At 34.3% G+C, this 20,218-nt stretch overlaps 1 protein-coding gene across 2 annotated transcripts; it reads right to left on the reverse strand.

The window, feature by feature from the left end:
- Nucleotides 1-13,130: 13,130 nt before the first annotated feature.
- LOC107927609 (protein TIC 22-like, chloroplastic) lies at nt 13,131-18,657 on the reverse strand. Of its 2 annotated transcripts, XM_041079327.1 has the most exons (8): nt 17,975-18,657; nt 17,448-17,522; nt 15,655-15,711; nt 15,110-15,169; nt 14,951-15,031; nt 14,773-14,808; nt 14,565-14,667; nt 13,131-13,390 (listed from the first exon to the last, which is right to left on the reverse strand). In XM_041079327.1, the coding sequence occupies exons 1-7, from the start codon at nt 18,470-18,472 to the stop codon at nt 14,581-14,583; spliced, it is 894 nt and encodes a 297-aa protein (XP_040935261.1). In that variant the 5' UTR covers nt 18,473-18,657; the 3' UTR covers nt 13,131-13,390; nt 14,565-14,580. The 2 variants fall into 2 exon arrangements, with proteins under 2 accessions (XP_040935261.1, XP_016714212.1); XM_016858723.2 differs by lacking the exon at nt 15,655-15,711 and having other exon boundaries at nt 17,975-18,624.
- Between the last annotated feature and the right edge of the window lie 1,561 nt (nt 18,658-20,218).

Genomic DNA, 20,218 nt, shown 5'->3' on the forward strand with positions numbered 1-20,218 from the left:
GGAAGACAATGCAGTCGTCCGATTATGGCTCGAGAAAATACAACAAGAGAAAGTTGGTAATTTGAATGAAAATACACATTTTTGCTTCGTTGCCTGAGGATTCAAGCCGACAAAGATTATTTCAGAGCCATTAATATCTTGACTTTCTTAAAGAAGTTGACGAGCATCACGGAGATGAGTGAGCAATGGGTCGCGGCTTGGATCAAGCAAAAAAGAGATAATAGAGATGTCTCTTAGAAAATTAGCGAGACTTGATCTTAACACTAGAACATGAAGAAAAGGATCGATGTCTTCGCTTGGAGTGTGATGACAATGCCATATATGTGTCCGTTTTATGTAAAGATATTTGCTTTCTAGTAAAGTTGTTCTAACAGAATTGAATCAGAATCAACGCTTCTTTTTTGCATTCATTTCATGCATTAGCATTGCATTGCATCATATGCACTAAATCTCACGAAAATACCCTAATTAAACGAAATTATTTCAGTTAATCTGGAAAACTACAAGAATCAACCAACCGAACATTGTTATCGTACTCGTACCAAAACTAAAGAAATGGACCAAAGATTGGAACAGTTTCAAAAAGAGATGCAAGACCAGTTACAAGTGCAACTGCAAGAACAATTAGCAATAGTACAACAGGATATTAGGGATCAGATATTGGAATCCTAAAGAAACACATGATAAGCCAATTGGGCGTAGTTACTGACTAGAGAACGTGAAAAAGGAAAGAGCATTGCGGTCAACTCAAGGGATGATAATGAGGATCCTATTTATCCCTTGGGTTTTACCCCAATAAATGCCCAGGCACAACCAGAGACATACCCACAAAGGGAACCCGTTATAATCAGACCCCCAACAGTATCAAACCGGTACCTCGATACCGATGAACACCAAACAGGCTCAGGTTCCAATCCGGGGGATAATCCAACCAATCCTGTTGTTCCTAATCTGGATGATATAGCAGAAGTAGAAAAAAGCAAGATTGTAACTGCCAAAGCAACTTGAAGATTGAAACAAATGGTTGAAAGAAAAATTCAGAGCAATGGAAAACACTGATTACCATTGAAGAATTGACGCCAAATACCTAAGTTTGGTCCCGGATTTAGTGCTCTATCCGACAGAGTTTGAAAAGTACAACGGGACTAGTTGTCCTGAAGCTCACATCATTATGTTCTGTCGAAGGATGATAGGATACGTCAATAATGATCAACTGTTGATCCATTGCTTCCAAGACAATCTAATCGGGTCAGCAGCTAAATGGTATAACCAACTGAGTCATGCCAAAATCAATTCATGGAAAGACTTAGCATAAGCTTTTATGAAGCAATATAGTCATGTGACGGACATGACACCCCACAGAATCACATTACAGAATATGGAGAAGAAGAAAAATAAGAGCTTCAGGCAATATGCCCAAAGGTGGAGAGAGGTAGCAATGCAAGTCCAGCCACCTCTTCTGGAGAAAGAAACCATTTTTCATCAATACTCTGAAAGCCCCGTTCATTAACCATATGTTGAGAAGCGCTACCATGAGCTTCTTAGATATAGTAACGTCCGGCGAGATGATTGAAAATACAGTAAGGAGTGGGAAGATAGAAGATCATGAAAGCATCAAAAGATCAACCCCGAAGAACAGGGAAAATAAAGTGAATAACCTGAGCATGTATAATAAAGGGTATCCCAAATAGGTCACTGTAGGCCAGTCGAGGGCCGTAACTACTAGCTATCAAGGCCCTTCAAGGCAAGAATCCAACTTGAGGCCAAATATAGAAAGGCTCCAGTTCGCACACATCCCGATAACATATACAGAGTTGTATCATAATCTGTTTGACTTACATGTGGTATCCTCGTTCTACTCGGAACCTGTGCAACCTCTATTCCCAAAATGGTATAGTGCAAATGCCCAATGAGAGTACCACGTGGGAATAACAGGACACTTAATGAAAAACTGCACTACATTTAAAAAGTTAATCGAAAGGTTTATCAAGATGGGCATCGTAAAATTTGATGATCCATCGATACCTAATATGGCAAAAAATTCGTTACCCGGTCATTTAGACCCAAGGGTAAACGCGATAGCTGAGAATGGAGGAAGGAGAACCAAGATCAATGTTATAGAAATAAAAATCCCACTGAAATAGGTTTTGAAACAAATGATAGACATAGGATTAATCATTCAGGATTTGAAGAAGATACCTAAAGGGATGATGAGCTACTGTGAGTTTCACGTGGAAAAAGGTCATGAAATCCAGGAGTACACCGAATTTAAAGTTTTAGTGCAAAGTTTAATAGATAATAAAGAGTTGGAATTCTTTAAAGAGGTCAAAGCCCGGAAGGGATGTTGGGAAATCTGAACATTAACACCGCATCTAAAGAAGGAATGGGGGAAGAAAACTTATCAAGCATTTGTCCTTACATACCTAGGAATGTTTGAACAATGGGACTGTGGAAGAGATCTCTGTATTTTTAGAGTTAATTTAGAGTAATGTCCAAAACATGCTTATTGCTCCAAGCCTAGGAGTAATAAGAATCCTTTTGTGAAATAAAGCTTATGTTCAACATATTTATTTTAATAAAATGCATCTTTGTTTCTCATTTCAAGCAAATATTCTTTTATTGTTTCCATTTCATTCATAATCATACTATACAAATAAATATTCTTAGATTCTTTTGTTCTTTGGATATTCCTTCATGCCTGCAACAGGTCTCTAGATATCAACGATATGAGCGACGCTGCTACTGACCTAGAATCCTTTTGAGCAATATATGTGTCTAGAGGAATCTCAAGACTTTAAAGATGACTGAGATTGTAACTTATCTCCTAATTTGTTAAGGATGGTAGAACAAGATGAAAAACAGATCCTACTTTACAAAGAGTCAATGGACATTATGAGCTTAGAGGTGAAGGTCGAAGCCTGTATCACCACAGAGACAAAACGAGAAGTCATTGAGTTATTCTAAGAATTTAAAGATGTTTTTGCATGATCATATCAAGATATGTTTGAGTTACTAAGACGTGTGGACTCTGTTGAAACTAAGAAAATCTTAGAAGAGGTCCATAAAGGTGTTTGAGGAACACATGCTAATGGTTTTACAATGGCTAAGCAAATTATGAGATTTATGTACTGTTGTTCTACCATGAAAGAGGATTGCATCAGTTATACTAAGAAATACCATGAGTGCCAAATTTATAGAGATAAGATTCATGTGCCTTATTCATCTCTTCATGTTATGACTTCTCTATAACTTTCTTTATATGGGGCATCGACGTCAATGGGCCGATTTCGCCAAAAGTTTCTAGCGGGCATCGATTCATCGTTGTAGTCATCGATTACTTCACTAAATGGGTGAAAACTACTTCATATAACAATGTCACAAAGTCGACAGTCAGCAGGTTCTTAAAAAAGAAGAAGAAGAAGAAGAAAAAGAAAAAGAAGAAATCATATATCGGTATGGAATGCCAAAGATGATCATATCTAATAATGCACTAAATTTGAACAACAGCACGATATCAGAAGTTTGCATTACGTTCAAGATTAAACACTATATCACCCCAAAATAAAAGTGCAGTAAAAAAAGAAAATAAAAAATATAAAAAAATAAAAAATAAAAATATCGTGGGGAAAATGACTGAGACTTGTAAAGATTGGCATGAGAATTTACCATTTACCCTCTATGCTTATTGAATGCCTGCCAGGACATTCGCCGGGGCCACACCTTTCTCATTGGTTCATGGATTGGAAGTGATTTTGCCCATTAAAGTCAAGATTCCTTCTTTCCGGGTTTTGGCTGAGCTAAAGTTGGATAAAGCAGAATGGATCCAATTTCGATATGATCAAGTGAACCTGATTGAAAAAAAGAGGATGAAAGCTATCCGTCATGGTCAAATATACCAAAAATGAATGATGTGAGCTTACAACAAAAAAGTTCGCCCTAGAGTGTTCCATGAGGGGGACTTGACATTAAAGAAGATCATTCCCATACAATAGGACTTCAGAGGACAATGAATGCCAAACTGGGAAAGACCTTATGTGGTAAAGAAGGCCTGTTCTAGAGGAGCATTGATATTAATCGAGATGAATGGTAAGGACCTACCCGATCCGATGAATTCGAATTCAGTCAAGAAATACTTCACTAAAAAAAGAAATAAAAGAAAAGAAAAAAGAAAAACAAAAAGAAAAGTAAAGAAAAGAAAAGAAAAAGGAAAAGAAAGGAAAAAGGAGAAGCCAAAGAGAAAACCCGTAAAGGGCGCCTTGAGACCAAAGGGGTTTTAAGTTGAAAACCCAGGAAAGGGCAATTCAAATTTTGATCAAAGATGGGGTATGTGGTAATCTTGTCCTCTTTGAATTAACGAGAAGGAGGGATGCTACATCTTGGGGCATCAACAAAGTACTCTAGGTTTTTTAGACATATATCAAGTTCAAAGGGTTCTCGAGGAATTTGGACGGAGAAGCTTATGCTACGATATCTGGAGCACCTATTTTCATCTTATTCATTTTATATTTTAGAAAATTTGCCATCTTGATCAACTTATTCATTTCGAGCTTTGCTTTCAATAAATTTCTTTTTGTCCATTGTGATAATCTCTTTCAAGCATTTTTCATTGAAATAACGATTAATGGACTAAATAATATTCAAGCAAAAGAAGTTCTGAATATTACTCTGAAAGCTTCTAAATAATATGGGGACCTGAAACAGGACTATTATTTAGAACTAACCAAGCCTCAGGGTTGAAAACATTTGGGAAATAATAGCCCAATTTGTGATTAATTTTTCGGGTTTTCTGTCAGTGATACCAGCTGAGCAAGAAGGCAGTGTAATACGTTAGCGATAAAATCTCGATGAACAATGAACAATGCCAACCCAAGCATTAAAAGGGGATTATTACCGAAAAAATGACATTCTGTATTCATGCAAATATCATGCATACACATCTAGTTAAGAGCATTTAATTCATCCTGATCATGACATCCTAATCACTAGGCATAAATAGGCCCATGAAAAGGATTCTACAGGTCATGTTACCAAGAGAGTAGTGTAATAGGTCATTGAAATCATAAATCTCATATCCTTGAAGTTGCAGTGGGATGAATTGAAATTACCATGGCGAATCTTATCTCCCTGAAGTTGCAGTGGAGCAGATTGAAGTCACAAACCTTATCTCTCTGAAGTTGCAGTGGAGCAGGTTAAAAATAACAAATCTTATCCCCCTGAAGTTGCAGTGGAGTAGATTGAAGTTACAGATCTTATCTCCCTGAAGTTGCAGTGGAGTAGGCCGAAGTTAGCAAACCTTATTCCCCTGAAGTTGCAGTGGGGCAGGTTGAAGTTACAAGTCTTATCTCCTTAAAGTTGCAGTGGAGCAGACTAAAATTTACAAACCTTATCTCCCTGAAGTTGTAGTGGGGTAGGTTGAAGTTACAAATCTTATCTCCCTGAAGTTGCAGTGGAGCAGACTGAAAGTTACAAACCTTATCTCCCTGAAGTTGCAGTGGAGCAGACTGAAAGTTACAAATCTTATCTCCCTGAAGTTGTAGTGGAGTAGACTGAAGGTTACAAATCTTATCTCCCTGAAGTTGCGTGGAGTAGACTGAAGGTTACAAATCTTATCTCCTTAAAGTTGCAGTGGAGCAAATTGAAGCCACTAGTCTTATCTCCCTGAAGTTACAGTGGAGTGGATCAAATATAGCAAATCTTATCTCTCTGAAGTTACAGTAGAGCAGATTAAAGCTATAAACCTTATCTCCCTGAAGTTGCAGTAGAGCAAATTGAAGCCACTAGTCTTATCTTCCTGAAGTTACAGTGGAATGGATCAAAGATAGCAAATCTTATCTCTCTGAAGTTGCAGTAGAGTAGATTAAAGCTATAAACCTTATCTCTCTGAAGTTGCAGTGGAGTAGATCGAAGCATTAATTCCTATACCCCTGAAGATACAGTGGGAAAGAATGAGGCTACTTGAAGAAGATAAACACCAAGAAGGCAAGATTCTGCAAAACCAGGCAAATTTGGCCCTTGTTAAAGTCTTTGCTTCATTCCCGTTACACGATAATGAGCAAAGAGGGTCAGCTGTACAGGCCCAAATTCGCCCGGCCCACTAAGTCAAATAAAACTCAAAATAAAATAGAATTAAACAGTCCAAATTACAATAAAACCCTAAGCCCAAGTGGCCTAAAATCTAAAAAAAATTCAACAAAAAGAGAAAGAAGAAACCCTAGCCCCCATGTACGCCGCCGCTCATCGGGCGCATTACCCATGCCTTGTCCCGAGGTCTATCTGCTAACTTGCACCAAAATAGCAAAGAAACCCTTCAGGCCTCCGATGACCTCGCTGAACCTGCAAAAAAGGACCAAAGAACAGAAAAACAAAGTAGAAAAATAACAGTAGCAAAATCAAGTCATGAATAGTAACAAAATCAAGTCAAGTGTAACATTTGGCTGTAAAAGCCATGAAAAAATCTTGTAATGGACACAGATCTTTTGAATGGAGAAATAATATTCAAAAAAAAAAGAGGAGATTGATTTGAATATTAGAAGGTTATCATCTTTTTTATTTTTTACTTTTCTTCTTCGAAACTACATATACATATACCTATATTTTTTTTTATATTTTTTTCTTTAAAACTACTATATATATGTATATTATAATATAAAAAAGAGAAAAAAAAAAGTTTACCTGGGGCATCAGACCACCGCCCACGGCGGAGATGTGGCGGCTGGCACAACGGCACCACGGTTATCCCTTCGTCGGATGCTGGGCTTCAGCCAGAGAGAAAATGAGAGGGAGAGAACCTTTTTTTTCTTCCAAAACAAGGATAAATGTTTTTTTTTGTCAAAAGGGTGGCTTATATACCATTGCAAAACGGCGCCGTTTCAAGGTGTCTTGAAAAACCACAAAACGACGTCGTCTTTTAGCCGACCCACGCGCGATCCAACCCGCTCCAGGGGATCCGCGTGATTTTGGTTTTGGGGCTATTTATGCGAGTAGTCCTTCCGCTTTTTAAGTATTTTGTAATTAGATTTTTTTATATTTTTAATTTCTACCTTATGTTTTCCTGCGATTACAATTTAGTCCTTTTCTTAAACGACGCCGTTTTGAAGGGCGAGAAGATGCTCTTCAATGTGGTCCTTTACCTTATTTTTTTATTCCGATTTATGCCCCTTATATGTCATTCGAGTTTCAATGTAGTTCTTTTATGTTTATTCATTTATTTTATTATAATTTAGGCTCTAAATTTTATTTTAATTCCAATTTAATCCTTTATTTGCTTAATTTCAAATTTTATTCTTTTATATGCACACTGTTCTTGTTTTATTTTTTATTTATTTTGACATTCAACCATTCATTTATTCATTTTTATCCTTGTATTCACTTATTATTCTTTCAATCTTTAATTTTCTTTCATTAATCATTCATTTTATTTGTGCATATATTATTATTATTACTATTATTATTAATTGTTATCATTATTTATTTACTTTATTTCAAATTGTACTGTTAATTTCATTCATATCTTAATTTGGTCCTTTTATTTTTAATATTCCTTAATTATTTTCCTTAATATTTATTTATTGTATCTATTTATTTATCCCTTTACTCACACACTTCTATTATTATTATTATTATTATTATTATTATTATTATTATTATTATTATTATGTTCTATCTCGTCTTTGCTATTTTGTTATTATTATTATTTTACATTAAAAAAATCTAAACTTGACAATATATATCTATTTTACTTACTCATTCATTTGGCATTCCATGCATTTTAAACATTTCTATGCTATGATTGCTTGTTTTTTATATCATGAATTTCTGCTTTATTGCTTTACTTATTCATCGAGACTAGTCCACTAATATTTTATTCATCTTTATAATTACATCATTGTTATTATAACATTTTATCGCATATTGTATAGCATTTTAAATATTACACTAATTTTTACCTAAATTCATAAAAAAGGAATTTTTTAAGCAATGTTTTGTATTTGGAAATTCGAGAAGTCCTGCCCTAACCTACTGGGTTTCGATTTTTCCTCGTTTAACCTAAATAGTGGAATATTCTTTTAGAATCAAATACATGAGTTTTAGATATACAAGCTTATTCTCGAGGGTTTAAAATGTTGTGTCCTGACTTACTGGATGTGTCATTACTGCGAGATAAGGTTTTTAACATCTATTTCAATTTATCTAAGCATTTTTGTAAAATTAACATTAATACAAAGAGGAATCGGATTTTAAAACTCTTTCCAAGTTTTCTACTTTCGACACTAAGACAGTAATTAATCAACTAGGTACCAATTTTGGGCGTTACGAGGGTGCTAACCCTTCCTCGTACGTAACCGACTCCCAAACCCGTTTTCTGAATTTCGTAGACCAAAAATGTTGTTTTAGTAAATCAAACATTAAAACTATCACGAGATGATCCAATCACACCTCATAAAAAAAGATTGGTGGTGACTCCCATTTTTTTCGTTTTCAAAATCAAGTCAATCCTTTTTCAAAAAAATGGTTTCAACATACATCATCAAATGTTGAAGAGTCTTTGGGACCTCTAGAGTTATCGTTAACCAGAGTTCATTGTCGGCACAATTTGACAGTGACAGGATTGGGATGTTATATTAGTGATTAACTACAACAGTACATCTTCTATGATTGTTTGGTATTGCCATTGTAACACCCCAAACCCGGCCCAGAAGTTATGGCCGGATCCGGCATGCCACATCAAAAACGTAAAAAAAATTCCATTCTAAGTCCAGAAAATCGTACTTGATGTTCAAAAGATTAATTCATTAAGGGTTAAAGTGAATGGAAGCTGTGCACCAGGTAGGAAACCGGAAAAGAGGTGGTGAGTCCATCGGACTGCTTAAATACCAAGCTCCCTTCAGATCCAATCCTAGACATGCATACCGCCATTGTCACACCTTAACGTCATGGATATTTCTAGGAAACCGATTTGATTAAGTCATTTTTAGGAAAAGTGATTAATTTTGGAAAATACTTTCATTGCGGAAGCTTTGCTTGTTGTCGTGTTATTTTGAAATCAATTGTTGTTTTTGAAAACGCGCCCTAAAGCTATCCAATTTGAACAGTTAAAATAAGTAATACCTATCTTAGTAATACATATTAAAACCATAAAAAATAATTAAGCGGCCTTATTACATTTAAAAACCCAAAACTTCAAACGTAAATAAAAGGATGTCCAGTTCACCAGAAGAAAATCAAACTTTCAGAACGGGTGGCCACTCCGAATTCCCTCACAGCTCCAAGCCCACTATGGTTGGGGATTTCCTGCGTGGATGAAAATAAAAGGGGTGAGTTTGGGGAAACTCAGTGTGTAAGGAAAACCCATTCAAAGCCCAAGTCAGCTCAAGCCTATTGGGCCTAAGCTCATTCAGGTAACAGTGGTACTGGGCCAGAGCCCTTTTCAGATTACAATAATCTGGGCCTTAGCCCCTTATTCAGATAACAGTATGGCCCATAGGCCCATTTCAAAATACATGCAACATCAATAACATATGCAAGCCCATTTGGGTAACAGTGGTACTGGGCCAGAGCCCCTTATTCAGATAACAGTATGGCCCATAGGCCCATTTCAAAATACATGCAACATCAATAACATATGCAAGCCCATTTGGGGAGACTACTCAACCCACCAACCACTACATTCCACCCGTACCAGCCATACACTCCATGTGGGGAATAGCTCAACCCACCCAGCCCAACACTCTACAGTTGCAGCCTTGCTGCTCAGTTAACAGTAAATTGAGGCAAAGCCTCCAGTACGTGGACAAGCCACTTTCAGTACTTCCTCCGTCAATATCCCAGTCCCATGCATCAGATAATAACAACATGGCATGCAGTAAATAACAACAATCAAACATGCATTTAGGTCAATTTAACCCTAGGGGTATTTCGGTAATTTATCTACTAGGGGTAAAACTATAAATTTTTCACTTTTAAAGGTATTTCAGTAATTTATCTATTTTAGGGTTTTTCATGCATATTCCTACTTTTCACGTACTAACAGAATCACGTACCGAGGGTTCTTACCGAATTGGGCCCGTTGGCCCATCATTCCAATTTTGGCCCATTAAGCCCAAAAATATCGAGGGCACAGAAATCATGCACTTTGCAGTCCAAATTTTGCAGTTTACCAAAAACATTAATCGATTTACCTCACGAGCATTCGCACATTCGCAAATCTACAAAATACCGGTTTTCGGCATTTCGGCTTTTCGACTTTTGCCGATCCAGACTAAGAAAGAGGGTGTTAGTTACACACCTGTTTGCGACGATATGCTGACGAGATCCACACACGAACCGCCTACAATTGGATTACTAACACGTTAATCTAACTATTCAAATACAAACTACGTATTAACCCCTTACAATATTCGGCCAACCACACCTACAGATCATAGTAAGCTTATAAGAAATCAATAAGCAACTCATTAACAAATTTTTGTCAATGTTTACCACATAATCATAATTTCACTGCAAACTGTCTTCCTGAACAACAGTCACTAAATTATTTATAACTGGAGCTACGAAACTCCAAATCAAGTTTCGTTAATTTTCTCTGAAAATAGACTCATATATCTTCTATCCATAAAATTTTCAGAATTTTTGGTTTAGCCAATCAATACCAGATTTTTCTCAAAGTTTCCCATGTTTCACTGTTTGACTAATCTGACCACTCTTCATTACGAATCAAATTTCTCATTGTAAAGAATTCAAAATATGTTCTTGTTTATTTCATTAGAAACTAGACTCAATAAGCTTTAATTACATAATTTATTCAGCTTCTAATTCATCTCCCACAATTTATGGTGATTTTCCAAAGTCACTTTACTGCTGCTGTCCCAAGCAGATTTATTACCAAATCACTCTTTCACACATACCTTGCATGCATGTTATTTAAACATGTATATCACCAATCAATCATCACATATCTATGATTTTACTTAAGAATAATCTCCATTTCATCATTTTAAAGCACAACATGTTAGCTGATTTTTCTCCTTAGCATCTAAGGCACATGCATGCTCATTTGTTTGGCTCAACTTCACATATCTTCCATTTTTCATCAAAAGAACATGAAACAACAACCATTTCCTTCATTTTAATTCATGACCAAATGCTCACAACACAACCAAAAATCAAAATATACTTCAAGAGTTAAGGTAGAATCAAGAAGAACTCATGAACCTCAAAATAGAAGCAAGGTACCAAGAACTTACCTTCAATTTTCCTCCTCCTAATGACCGAATACTCAAGAGCTTTCTCCTCTCCTTTCTCTTCTCTAACTTTCAGCTATGATGAACAAAGATGGACAAAACTTTGTTCTTTTCACCCCTTTTTCTTTTAATAAAACTTCATATTTCATCCATTTAATTCTTTAATACAAAAGACACGAAATTCCCATCATGGAACATTTACCTAACCCATTATCATGAAACATTTACCTAACCCATTATCATGGAACATTTACCTAACCCATTATCAATTTGTATCAATTTGTACCATAAATTATGGATATCAAGTGCACATTTTGTCTACAACAACATGATGGCTGGCCACTTCATGTAAAATGGGAGGTTTGTCATGCAAATCCTCCTATTTGCACTCCTATTTATTTGGCCACTTCAATTTAGCCTATAGCATTTTCAAACATTTTCACATAGGTTCTATTTCATAATTTCACCCCATTTTTCTTATGGAACAAAAATTAACTAAAATTGTCGGGTTCTATCTTAAGTTTGGGCTTTCTAGAGGCCCGCTAACATAATTAAACCTATGCCAACATTTACAAGATTCCCGAAAATTGAGGCGTTACAGCCATTTTAGTTATCCTTGTTATGTATATATCTCCTCCATTGAATTTTTATGTTGATCACAACATGCAATTGATAGAACGATGAGAACAAACCGTTTTAATGTTATTTTTAGTTTGACTTCTTTGATCTTGAGGCCTTTTTTTATTTGTACTTAGTCGTTGTTTTTTAATGTGTTGTGTTATCATTCTAATTTGTTATCTCACTAACTTTTATACCATATTGACATTTGAATTAATTGAATTTTTATTTCTTTAAGAAACATGAATTATTTTATTTTTTTTCTTCATTTTAATTCAAAAGGGATATACACACATTATTTGAGTTTATAGAAAAGAGGAGGGATAAAGGAAACTTTTAAATTTTTTCTAGTTTTTATACATTTTTATAACTTTTATTTTTATTTTTTTAAAAAATTTTTAAGGTTGTATATAATATTTTTTTAAAAAAAATTAAGGTGATGATGTGAAACTTTACCTGCATTACATAAAAAGCTAAAAAAAATAAATTGATGGAATTCAAGTTTGGGATTAATATGGAAAAAAAATTAAGGATGAAATTAAAAAATCATCAAGTTCATATACTAAATGTTACATCATCCCAAAGGAGAATTTTTACTCTTTTTGTTTTTTGCTTGCATGAATTTGCTATCAAAAACAGTAATAAAAACAATTAGATAAATTAATTTAAAAAGAAAATGTTGTATTGTGTAATTTGTAAACAATTATTTTCATTGTTTTTAATTTCATATGTAACAAAATATAATTAGGATAATATTAATATATAATAAAACCTACAAAAAAAAACATTATTGATTATGGTTTAATTTGTAATTATTTTAAAAGAATAGTTAATTTTTAGAAGATATTGCAAAATTATCATTCTTTCCAAAACACTAGTTGCTCAAACCAAAGTTTATTTGATTCGTGAAACATGGTGATGTGATGATGTCGAAATTAGAATATGATGATAATGAAGCATCTCTTATTAAAAGCTTCCAATGTTTTTATTACTATCAATTTGTTTTTCTATGTACTCTGCCTTAGTAATTTTCCCTTTAAAATATTTGCAAAATTCTAGTTTCTCATAAGTTGTAAGAAGGCTTAAAATAATTATAAATTGACAGTGGGAAGGGTTAATTATTTGTTTCCACGGATTAGATTAGGTTTATAACATGTTTTTCATAATACCGATCAACCTGAACAGAATTACATCTTAATTTTATATATATATATATATATATAAACATAAAACATCAATATGGTTTTTAAATACTAAATTACACATTTGACCTTGAACAAACAAAATTTTATATTTAGGTCCACTAAATTCGAGTCATAGACACGTCTACCTCTGACCTTTTTAAGCAGATTGAAACCTACAACCTACATGGTAAAGCATATGCAACTAAGTAACATAACACAAATATTACATCTTCCCCGGAAAAAAAAAACATCAATAAAGAACCTACGAAGACGGACTCAGCACTCAAACAGTCAAAGCTCATATCCACTGCTGAAGAAGGCCGGTGCCAGCATAATCAAGTAGACCATCTGAGAAGTTGTCATATGAATGAATGAACATCAAATCTCTACACCAACATTTCATTATCTATACTGCATGACATATGTGTTCATCTGTGATGAATATAAGGGGTTGTGTAATGCTATGAAAGACCTTAGAAAAGAGGGACTACCTGAAGAAGCTGCCGATTTACCGTTAGCTAACAGAAGAAGACTAGCGCAGTGGTCCTTAAGGATTACGTGGAGTATTAGCTGTTTTCTTTTTAATTTTATTGCAATAATACTGAGTATAAATAATTTGTGATAACCTAGGAAAAGATTCATGTAAAGCTTGAGAATCCTTGTGGCTGCGGCTATTTCTTTTCCAGGTTCAATATCTTGTATTCAAACCTTTCTTCCTTTCCCGATTCTATCTTTTCTAAGGACTTTCTCCTGCTCTATTGAAGTTTATTATTGAATCTTAGGGTGTGAGCTGGTTATCTTTTATTGTATTTTTAACAGGATTGCAGGTCATACCATCATCCCAGAACATCGATATAAACAAGGTGCAAGAATATAAATTTCATTCTAGCAAACGATATTATTACAGACTTGTTTAATTTACCATTATTGTTGTTGGGTTGAAACATCAAAACCAAGAGGAATGAATAATAGAAACTAACTAAAGATTTCATTACCGACAAGTTGTCATATGAATGAACATTAGACCTCTACACTTCATTTCATTGTCTAAATTGCATATGTAAGTTCACCTCAGAAAAACGATATAAAGAAAGCAGCAAGTATATAAATTAAATGGTTAAAGTACCTAAGAGGTCTCTATATTATAGGGACTGGATCAAATTAGTCCCTCTATCATTAAAAGGATTAATTTAGTCCCTATACTATTCAAAAGAATCAAATAAGTCCAAATTTTAACAGAGTTAACATTTGTTGTATAAAAAATATATTGAAAATTAATTTTTTCAATTGCAGTTCAATTCTAAACAAAAAAATTCCTTCACAAAATCTTTAAAAATATTTTGTTAAAAAGTAAATGTTAAGTCTATTCCAATTTGGCCTTATTTGATTCTTTTTAATAATACAAGGACTAAATTGATCCATTTAATAGTATAGGGACTAATTTGATCAGGTCCCTATAATAGAGGGACCTCTCAGCTACATACATTCACCTAAAGTAAATGCTAGCAAAAGATTTCCTTACCGACTCATTTAGCTGCCTACTGTTGTAGTTGGGTGGGATCAGTTGAAACATCAAAACCAGGAGGAATGAAAACAACATCATCCCAATTCAACGTAGAAGTGTCCTGCAAATTTTAATTGACAAGCTTTATGGACAGCAAATGGTTCTTATCCCCAAAGCTCCACTTTCCACACTATGAGAAAACTGTTAATACAAAGAAGCAACTTACTTTCATTCCCTTGATTATGTCCTCGAAAACAGCAACCTGTGAATTTTATAATATACACATATTACCGTAGAGAAAGTATATCGTTGAATTATAAAGCGTAACTATACACGTGTGCATATGTGTGTGAATATGAAAAATTACAGTCATAAGCATTCTTTTCAAGAAAACAGCAGCCAACCTGAATATCCCCAGGTCTAAAGGCAGGATTCAATTGATTCTGGTCACGGGAAGCTCTCAGAAGTGATTGCTCTAAATCCTCCTAAAAGAATTTTGGAACATAAGATCTGGAGACTATCCATGAACATTGGGCATATAAAAAGGCTATCTATTTACCAACCTTTCGAAAGAAAACTGGTCGATAGCTCTTATTTTGACTTCTTAGTACCAAGCTCCTAGACTGAAAACCAAATATTTCAACAATTTCAAATCTTGCATAATCAAATAAAGGTTGTGCTCAGATATAAATGTAACAAATAAAACTACAGAAACACAGCTGTTTTCTCCCAAGTAGTGATGTTTAAAGAAAAGGCAGCTAACTAGTAACAAAGACCACCAGGCTTCATGGCCCCACAAAGCTTAGGGTCAAATTCCAAAACCATTAACCCAGACAGAAATTGGATAATATGGTCAAGACTACCTCAAATTAATTTTAATATCCCATACCATATGACAACAAAAAAGATGTTGCAATTGATTATGCAGAAACCCAAAGCTTTGAGAGATGACATGATTATACAGAAAGGAAGAAATATGAAGAGCAACAAATATTGCAGCAAAAAGGCTTAATAAATTTTATAAATCGCATTCTATTCTAGTACGATTACTATATGCCCTAAACACATACAAATACATGCTAACGTATTAAACACTGCTAGAAAGGACCTGGAAAACTGGAACACCCGGGAAGCTATCATCAGAGAAACCAGCTCTTTCCCTTTCCTATTCAAAGAAAAAAAAATTGTTGCATACATACTTAGCATGCATTTTACAAACAATAAGCAAGTTGGTAAGCATGAACAGAAATAAAAAAGAGGAGAAAGAAAAAAAATATATGGAATGAAGAACAGAAAAAACAATTAACCTTTGTTACCGGGAGAAGAAAAAGCAATCTCATAAACGTTATGACCATACTTGGAACCATTCAAAATCTACCAGAGAGTAAATTACTGTGATTTCTTTCAACGTAATTCTGAACCAAAATCCTCACTCTATACTTCATAGCTGATATAACTACTATCAATCAGCATAACCAGTGTTTTAGAAACCGAACCAAAGATTAAACCGGTTAAGCCCCAGTTCAAACGGTTTGATATCAAATCACTAATTCAGATCCCCTCTCGATTAAAGAGAATATGAAGAAAAAAAAATATTAAAACTTCTCAATCTCCCCTCCATTGTTCTTCTCTCCCCTTGCTCTGTTTTATCTACTTTAGCATCTATTTTTCCTTAAATTCTTATTTCTTGATTTCAAGCCAATTTGGTTCATATCAAAATCCTTCTATAGTTAGTACCCACCAAATTAAGAAAACCCTGCATTCCCAATTCATGTCAAGCTGTGCCTATCCACAAAAAGAAAACCAAATCCACCATTCAATTAAACTCTTTCTTTTTTTATTTTACCAAAAAAAATTCAAACATCGCAAACTAAATTTTATCTGATTGGTTGAATTGTAATGGATCTCTAGAAGATACTTTGATGAAAATAAACCAAGTTTTCTAGCAGATACTTTGATAGAAATAAAGAAGAGGAGATGAATATGGCTGCTAGAAGGAAAGAAGAGAAGATGAAGATCTTCTTCAATTGGGTTCAAAAAGTCTGACTCAAATGGGTTAAAAAGCCTAAAATCAGTTTTTCTACTTCTTTTTTTTTCCCTCTTTCTTGGTCTGGTTTTCCCATTTTTTGTCCAATTCTCTCCAGGTTGATAAATATCCGGTTATGTATGAGATGATAAACCGCTGGATCTGCTGGTTCCCAGTTGAACTGGCCGGTCTGGTCCGATTTTACATCATTGTGTAGAACCTTAACAACTTTTGAAATAATCACAAAGGTAAAGCATTTTAGTTTTTAAGTGATTCACCAGCTTTCTTAGCAGGTTTCTTAAGAAGAGGAAAAAAATTACTGGTGCTATAAGAAACTGACACTTCAGCTACTTATAACTACTTATAAGTGCTTCATTCAGTTTGTCGTAGAATATCAAAGAGGTAAATAACTTTTCTATAAATTAATTGAACCCCAATAAAAAAGCAATTGTCATTTGGCTCTGCTAATTTAACAGTAAAATCACACCCAACAATTACAACGATCCCATAGGAGAAGTATATTGAAAGTTATAACCAGACAATCTAATAGTGGATAAGATAAGACTCCAAGTATGACATTTCTCTACACAGGAAATGAGAACATGCAAACTAGTTTCACACAAAAGGAATAAATAAGATAATCACTTTTGAATATACTGTTTGGCTCAAGTCCTCATGTCAGACATTTTCCTTTGTCAGGATTATTAAAACATATCATATCTTTTGCATGAAAGAAAGAACAATAAAAAGTTATAGGATTCCTACATCAATCTTGAAACTTATAAGAACCCAAAATAGAGAGCATAAAATTCATTCTATCCACATAACACAAAGACTCACAGACAAATTAGCTCATTTTATAACAAACTACTCACTCTAAGTGCATTCTTGATCTGAGTGGACTCTGGTACCAGCCTAAGTGCCACACCAGCAACCTGCAGCTGGACAACCTGCAAAACCCCCATATCCAAGCATGACTCCTCCAACATTTATCTCATTCATATAAACCAAACAAACAATTAATTACACAATGAAAAAAAAAAACCAAATTAGTTAAGATTTAAAGGCACGGTAAGTTAACAATCTAATAACAGGCTCGATTTCGTCTTTTGCTTTTGCGGCTTACTATTTCCTTGCTCAAAATGTTGCTAAAAAGAAATATTAGAAAGTAAAAAGCTCAATCCTATGTCACTACAAGAACAAACAGCTGAAGCTAAAACATTTTCAAATCTGTTATTTTATCTTTTATATCTAAGAAAATGGCAAACACAAGTGGGAAACAGACATTAGCCTCTTAATGGACTCCATAGTCCATAAAACTTTGTACATTTTCTACACAAATTCAATCTATCAAACGCATTTTGAAAAATCCAAATAGAAAGAAAGAAGGAAAGAAAATAACCTTGTTAAGAGCAACAGCAACCACTTTAGAACCTCCTTTTCGCATGCCAGGATCCATATTCTTCATCTGTTCCAAAAGAGCCTCAGCGTCCTCCTTCTTGAAACACAACAACCCAAGTGATTTTTTCGTCGAAACACCCGAAACCAACACGAATTCCTCCTCTGAGTTACTCAAGGCATAGACCGGAACCCCAGCCAATCTCTCTTCTAATTTCTCTGCCGGCATGGCATCACCGTTTTTTTTACTCAAAGCAATCTGGGTCTTGCTAGAATCAGCAATTCGAGCAAAAACCGGCCCTTTTGGAGAAAAAGAAGGCGGATTAAAGTGAGAAAAGGTGGAGTTAAAAGCGTCCATTAACTGATTTTGAGTTTGTCGGAAGAGAGAAGAGCAGTGGGTCTGGATGTTCGAGAAGGCTTGCTGGAGGTCTTGGAGAGGAGGGGTTTGTTTGAATGGCGAGAAATTTTTGGGGGTTTTGGAGTTGCTAGGGGGGTTCATCATTCTTTCCTTTTTGGTTCACGGGAAAATTTAGGATAATATCGGAGAAAACAGTGAGCTTTTGTAGTTGGAATCAGTTTCGGGGATGAGTAGGGAGCGACCGAAAGGAGGGAAATAGAAAAAACATTCATTTGCCGGCGACAAGCGAGAATTTAGAAATATGGGCCGGACGGGTGGGTTGGACCTTTAGAACAAAATTTTTAACCCTCGATCCAAATTAATATCTATTAATAATAAACTCTTCAACACCTCATATCATCATCTTGCTTGAATCACTATTTAACTCGTGATTAATCGGGTGGGATAAGTTAGTCGTTAATTCAGTTAAATTACGAATCGCACGATTGATTTTTCATGTTTGGGCCCAAAATTTTGACCCAAAGCAAGGAAAAAAGTCGAACTTAAACCAAGCCCAAATACAAAAAAGTTTTGAGTGCGTTAACAATTGGTATCAAAATTTATGGAAACATAAAATGAGCACTAAGTCTGTGAAGTAGAGCATCGAGGACCCAACCAACTTATGGGCCAAGCCTGCTTATTCTCTAATTATTTTGAAATAGAAATTAGAGATAGCTGTTATCAAGGAAAGTTGGTTATATTTGCTACCCACAAACTCAATTGTATTGATTAATTACTCAATCTATCTAATACTATGAATTACTTTTTCTTCAATTATAACAATATCATCCTTTTCAATAATGGTGATAAAGTATATTGCCATTTTTTGAAGCATGGTCATTCGAAAAATAAAGTAAAAAATTTACTTTTGGGACAATATTACTATTTTTTCATAATTATAAAATCAAAATCAAATTTTAAATTATTTTTAAATACTATTGAATTATTTGAATACAAACCAAATGTTTAAAACTTATTTTAATTTTAATCATATATTATTTTGAGATAAATGCATTATTATTTTTAAATAAACTAATGATATTTTAAAATAAATAAATTAAATTACATGTTTGTCAATAATAAAATAACTTTTTAATTATAAATGTTATTAAAAATATTAAAATTAATAAGTTTTTTATTTCATTTCATTCCATAATTTTAAAAAATATCATCACATTCTAAGTAAAATATTTAGTTTAACTAAACATATTGTTTTAGTCACTTTAAGTTGATAATGGACTATAAGGATTTTTCACACCCCAAGGATGATGGAAGGCTTGCAAGACATAGGGTAACTATAAGGGTGTCCAAATTTATACTTCAAGACGCTCTTCGATGCTTAATTCATAGCAGAGGCGTAGCCAAAGGGGTAGGAAGGGGCCTTTCCCCCCTCCCTCTTAACTCAAAAGAAAATTACCTTTATAATCCCTCCCAAAATTAAAAAAAAAACAATTTAGTTCTTCTTAACATTTGATTTAATGGAAAAACCATAATTTTAGCCTTTTTTGAAAACTTCAATACAAAAATTTTATATTTATCTCCCTCCCCAAATTTTATAATATTACCTCAATCTCCTTAAACAAAATTTCTAACTTCACTCTTGATTCAGAATAAGGAACAACAATAAGTTTAAGAAAATATTTAATAAGAGTATGAGTAAGAAGTGAACTCAAACCTTAAACTAGTATACACGATACTTTTTACACTGAAGGAATCATGGGAGCTTGGCTAGTGTGATAATGTATAAATGTTTGAGGCTTAGGGTGGGTTTGGGATGACAGTATGGTGCGGTGCGGTGCGTTTAGGTTACTTTTTGTCTCACGCTACAGTATCTAATCTCACCGCCACACA

Source organism: Gossypium hirsutum, chromosome A10 (assembly GCF_007990345.1).
Source record: "Gossypium hirsutum isolate 1008001.06 chromosome A10, Gossypium_hirsutum_v2.1, whole genome shotgun sequence".
In the NCBI taxonomy this organism is placed as follows: domain Eukaryota; kingdom Viridiplantae; phylum Streptophyta; class Magnoliopsida; order Malvales; family Malvaceae; genus Gossypium; species Gossypium hirsutum.

Coding starts and splice junctions, on each gene's coding strand:
- LOC107927609 (XM_041079327.1), bottom strand. CDS start 18,472: ATGATGAACCCCCCTAGCAACTCCAAAACCCCCAAAAATTTCTCGCCA. Junction 15,712..17,447: donor AGATCAAGAATGCACTTAGA/GTGAGTAGTTTG, acceptor TTCTTTGAATAG/GAAAGGGAAAGAGCTGGTTT. Junction 14,668..14,772: donor ACATAATCAAGGGAATGAAA/GTAAGTTGCTTC, acceptor TAAAATTTGCAG/GACACTTCTACGTTGAATTG.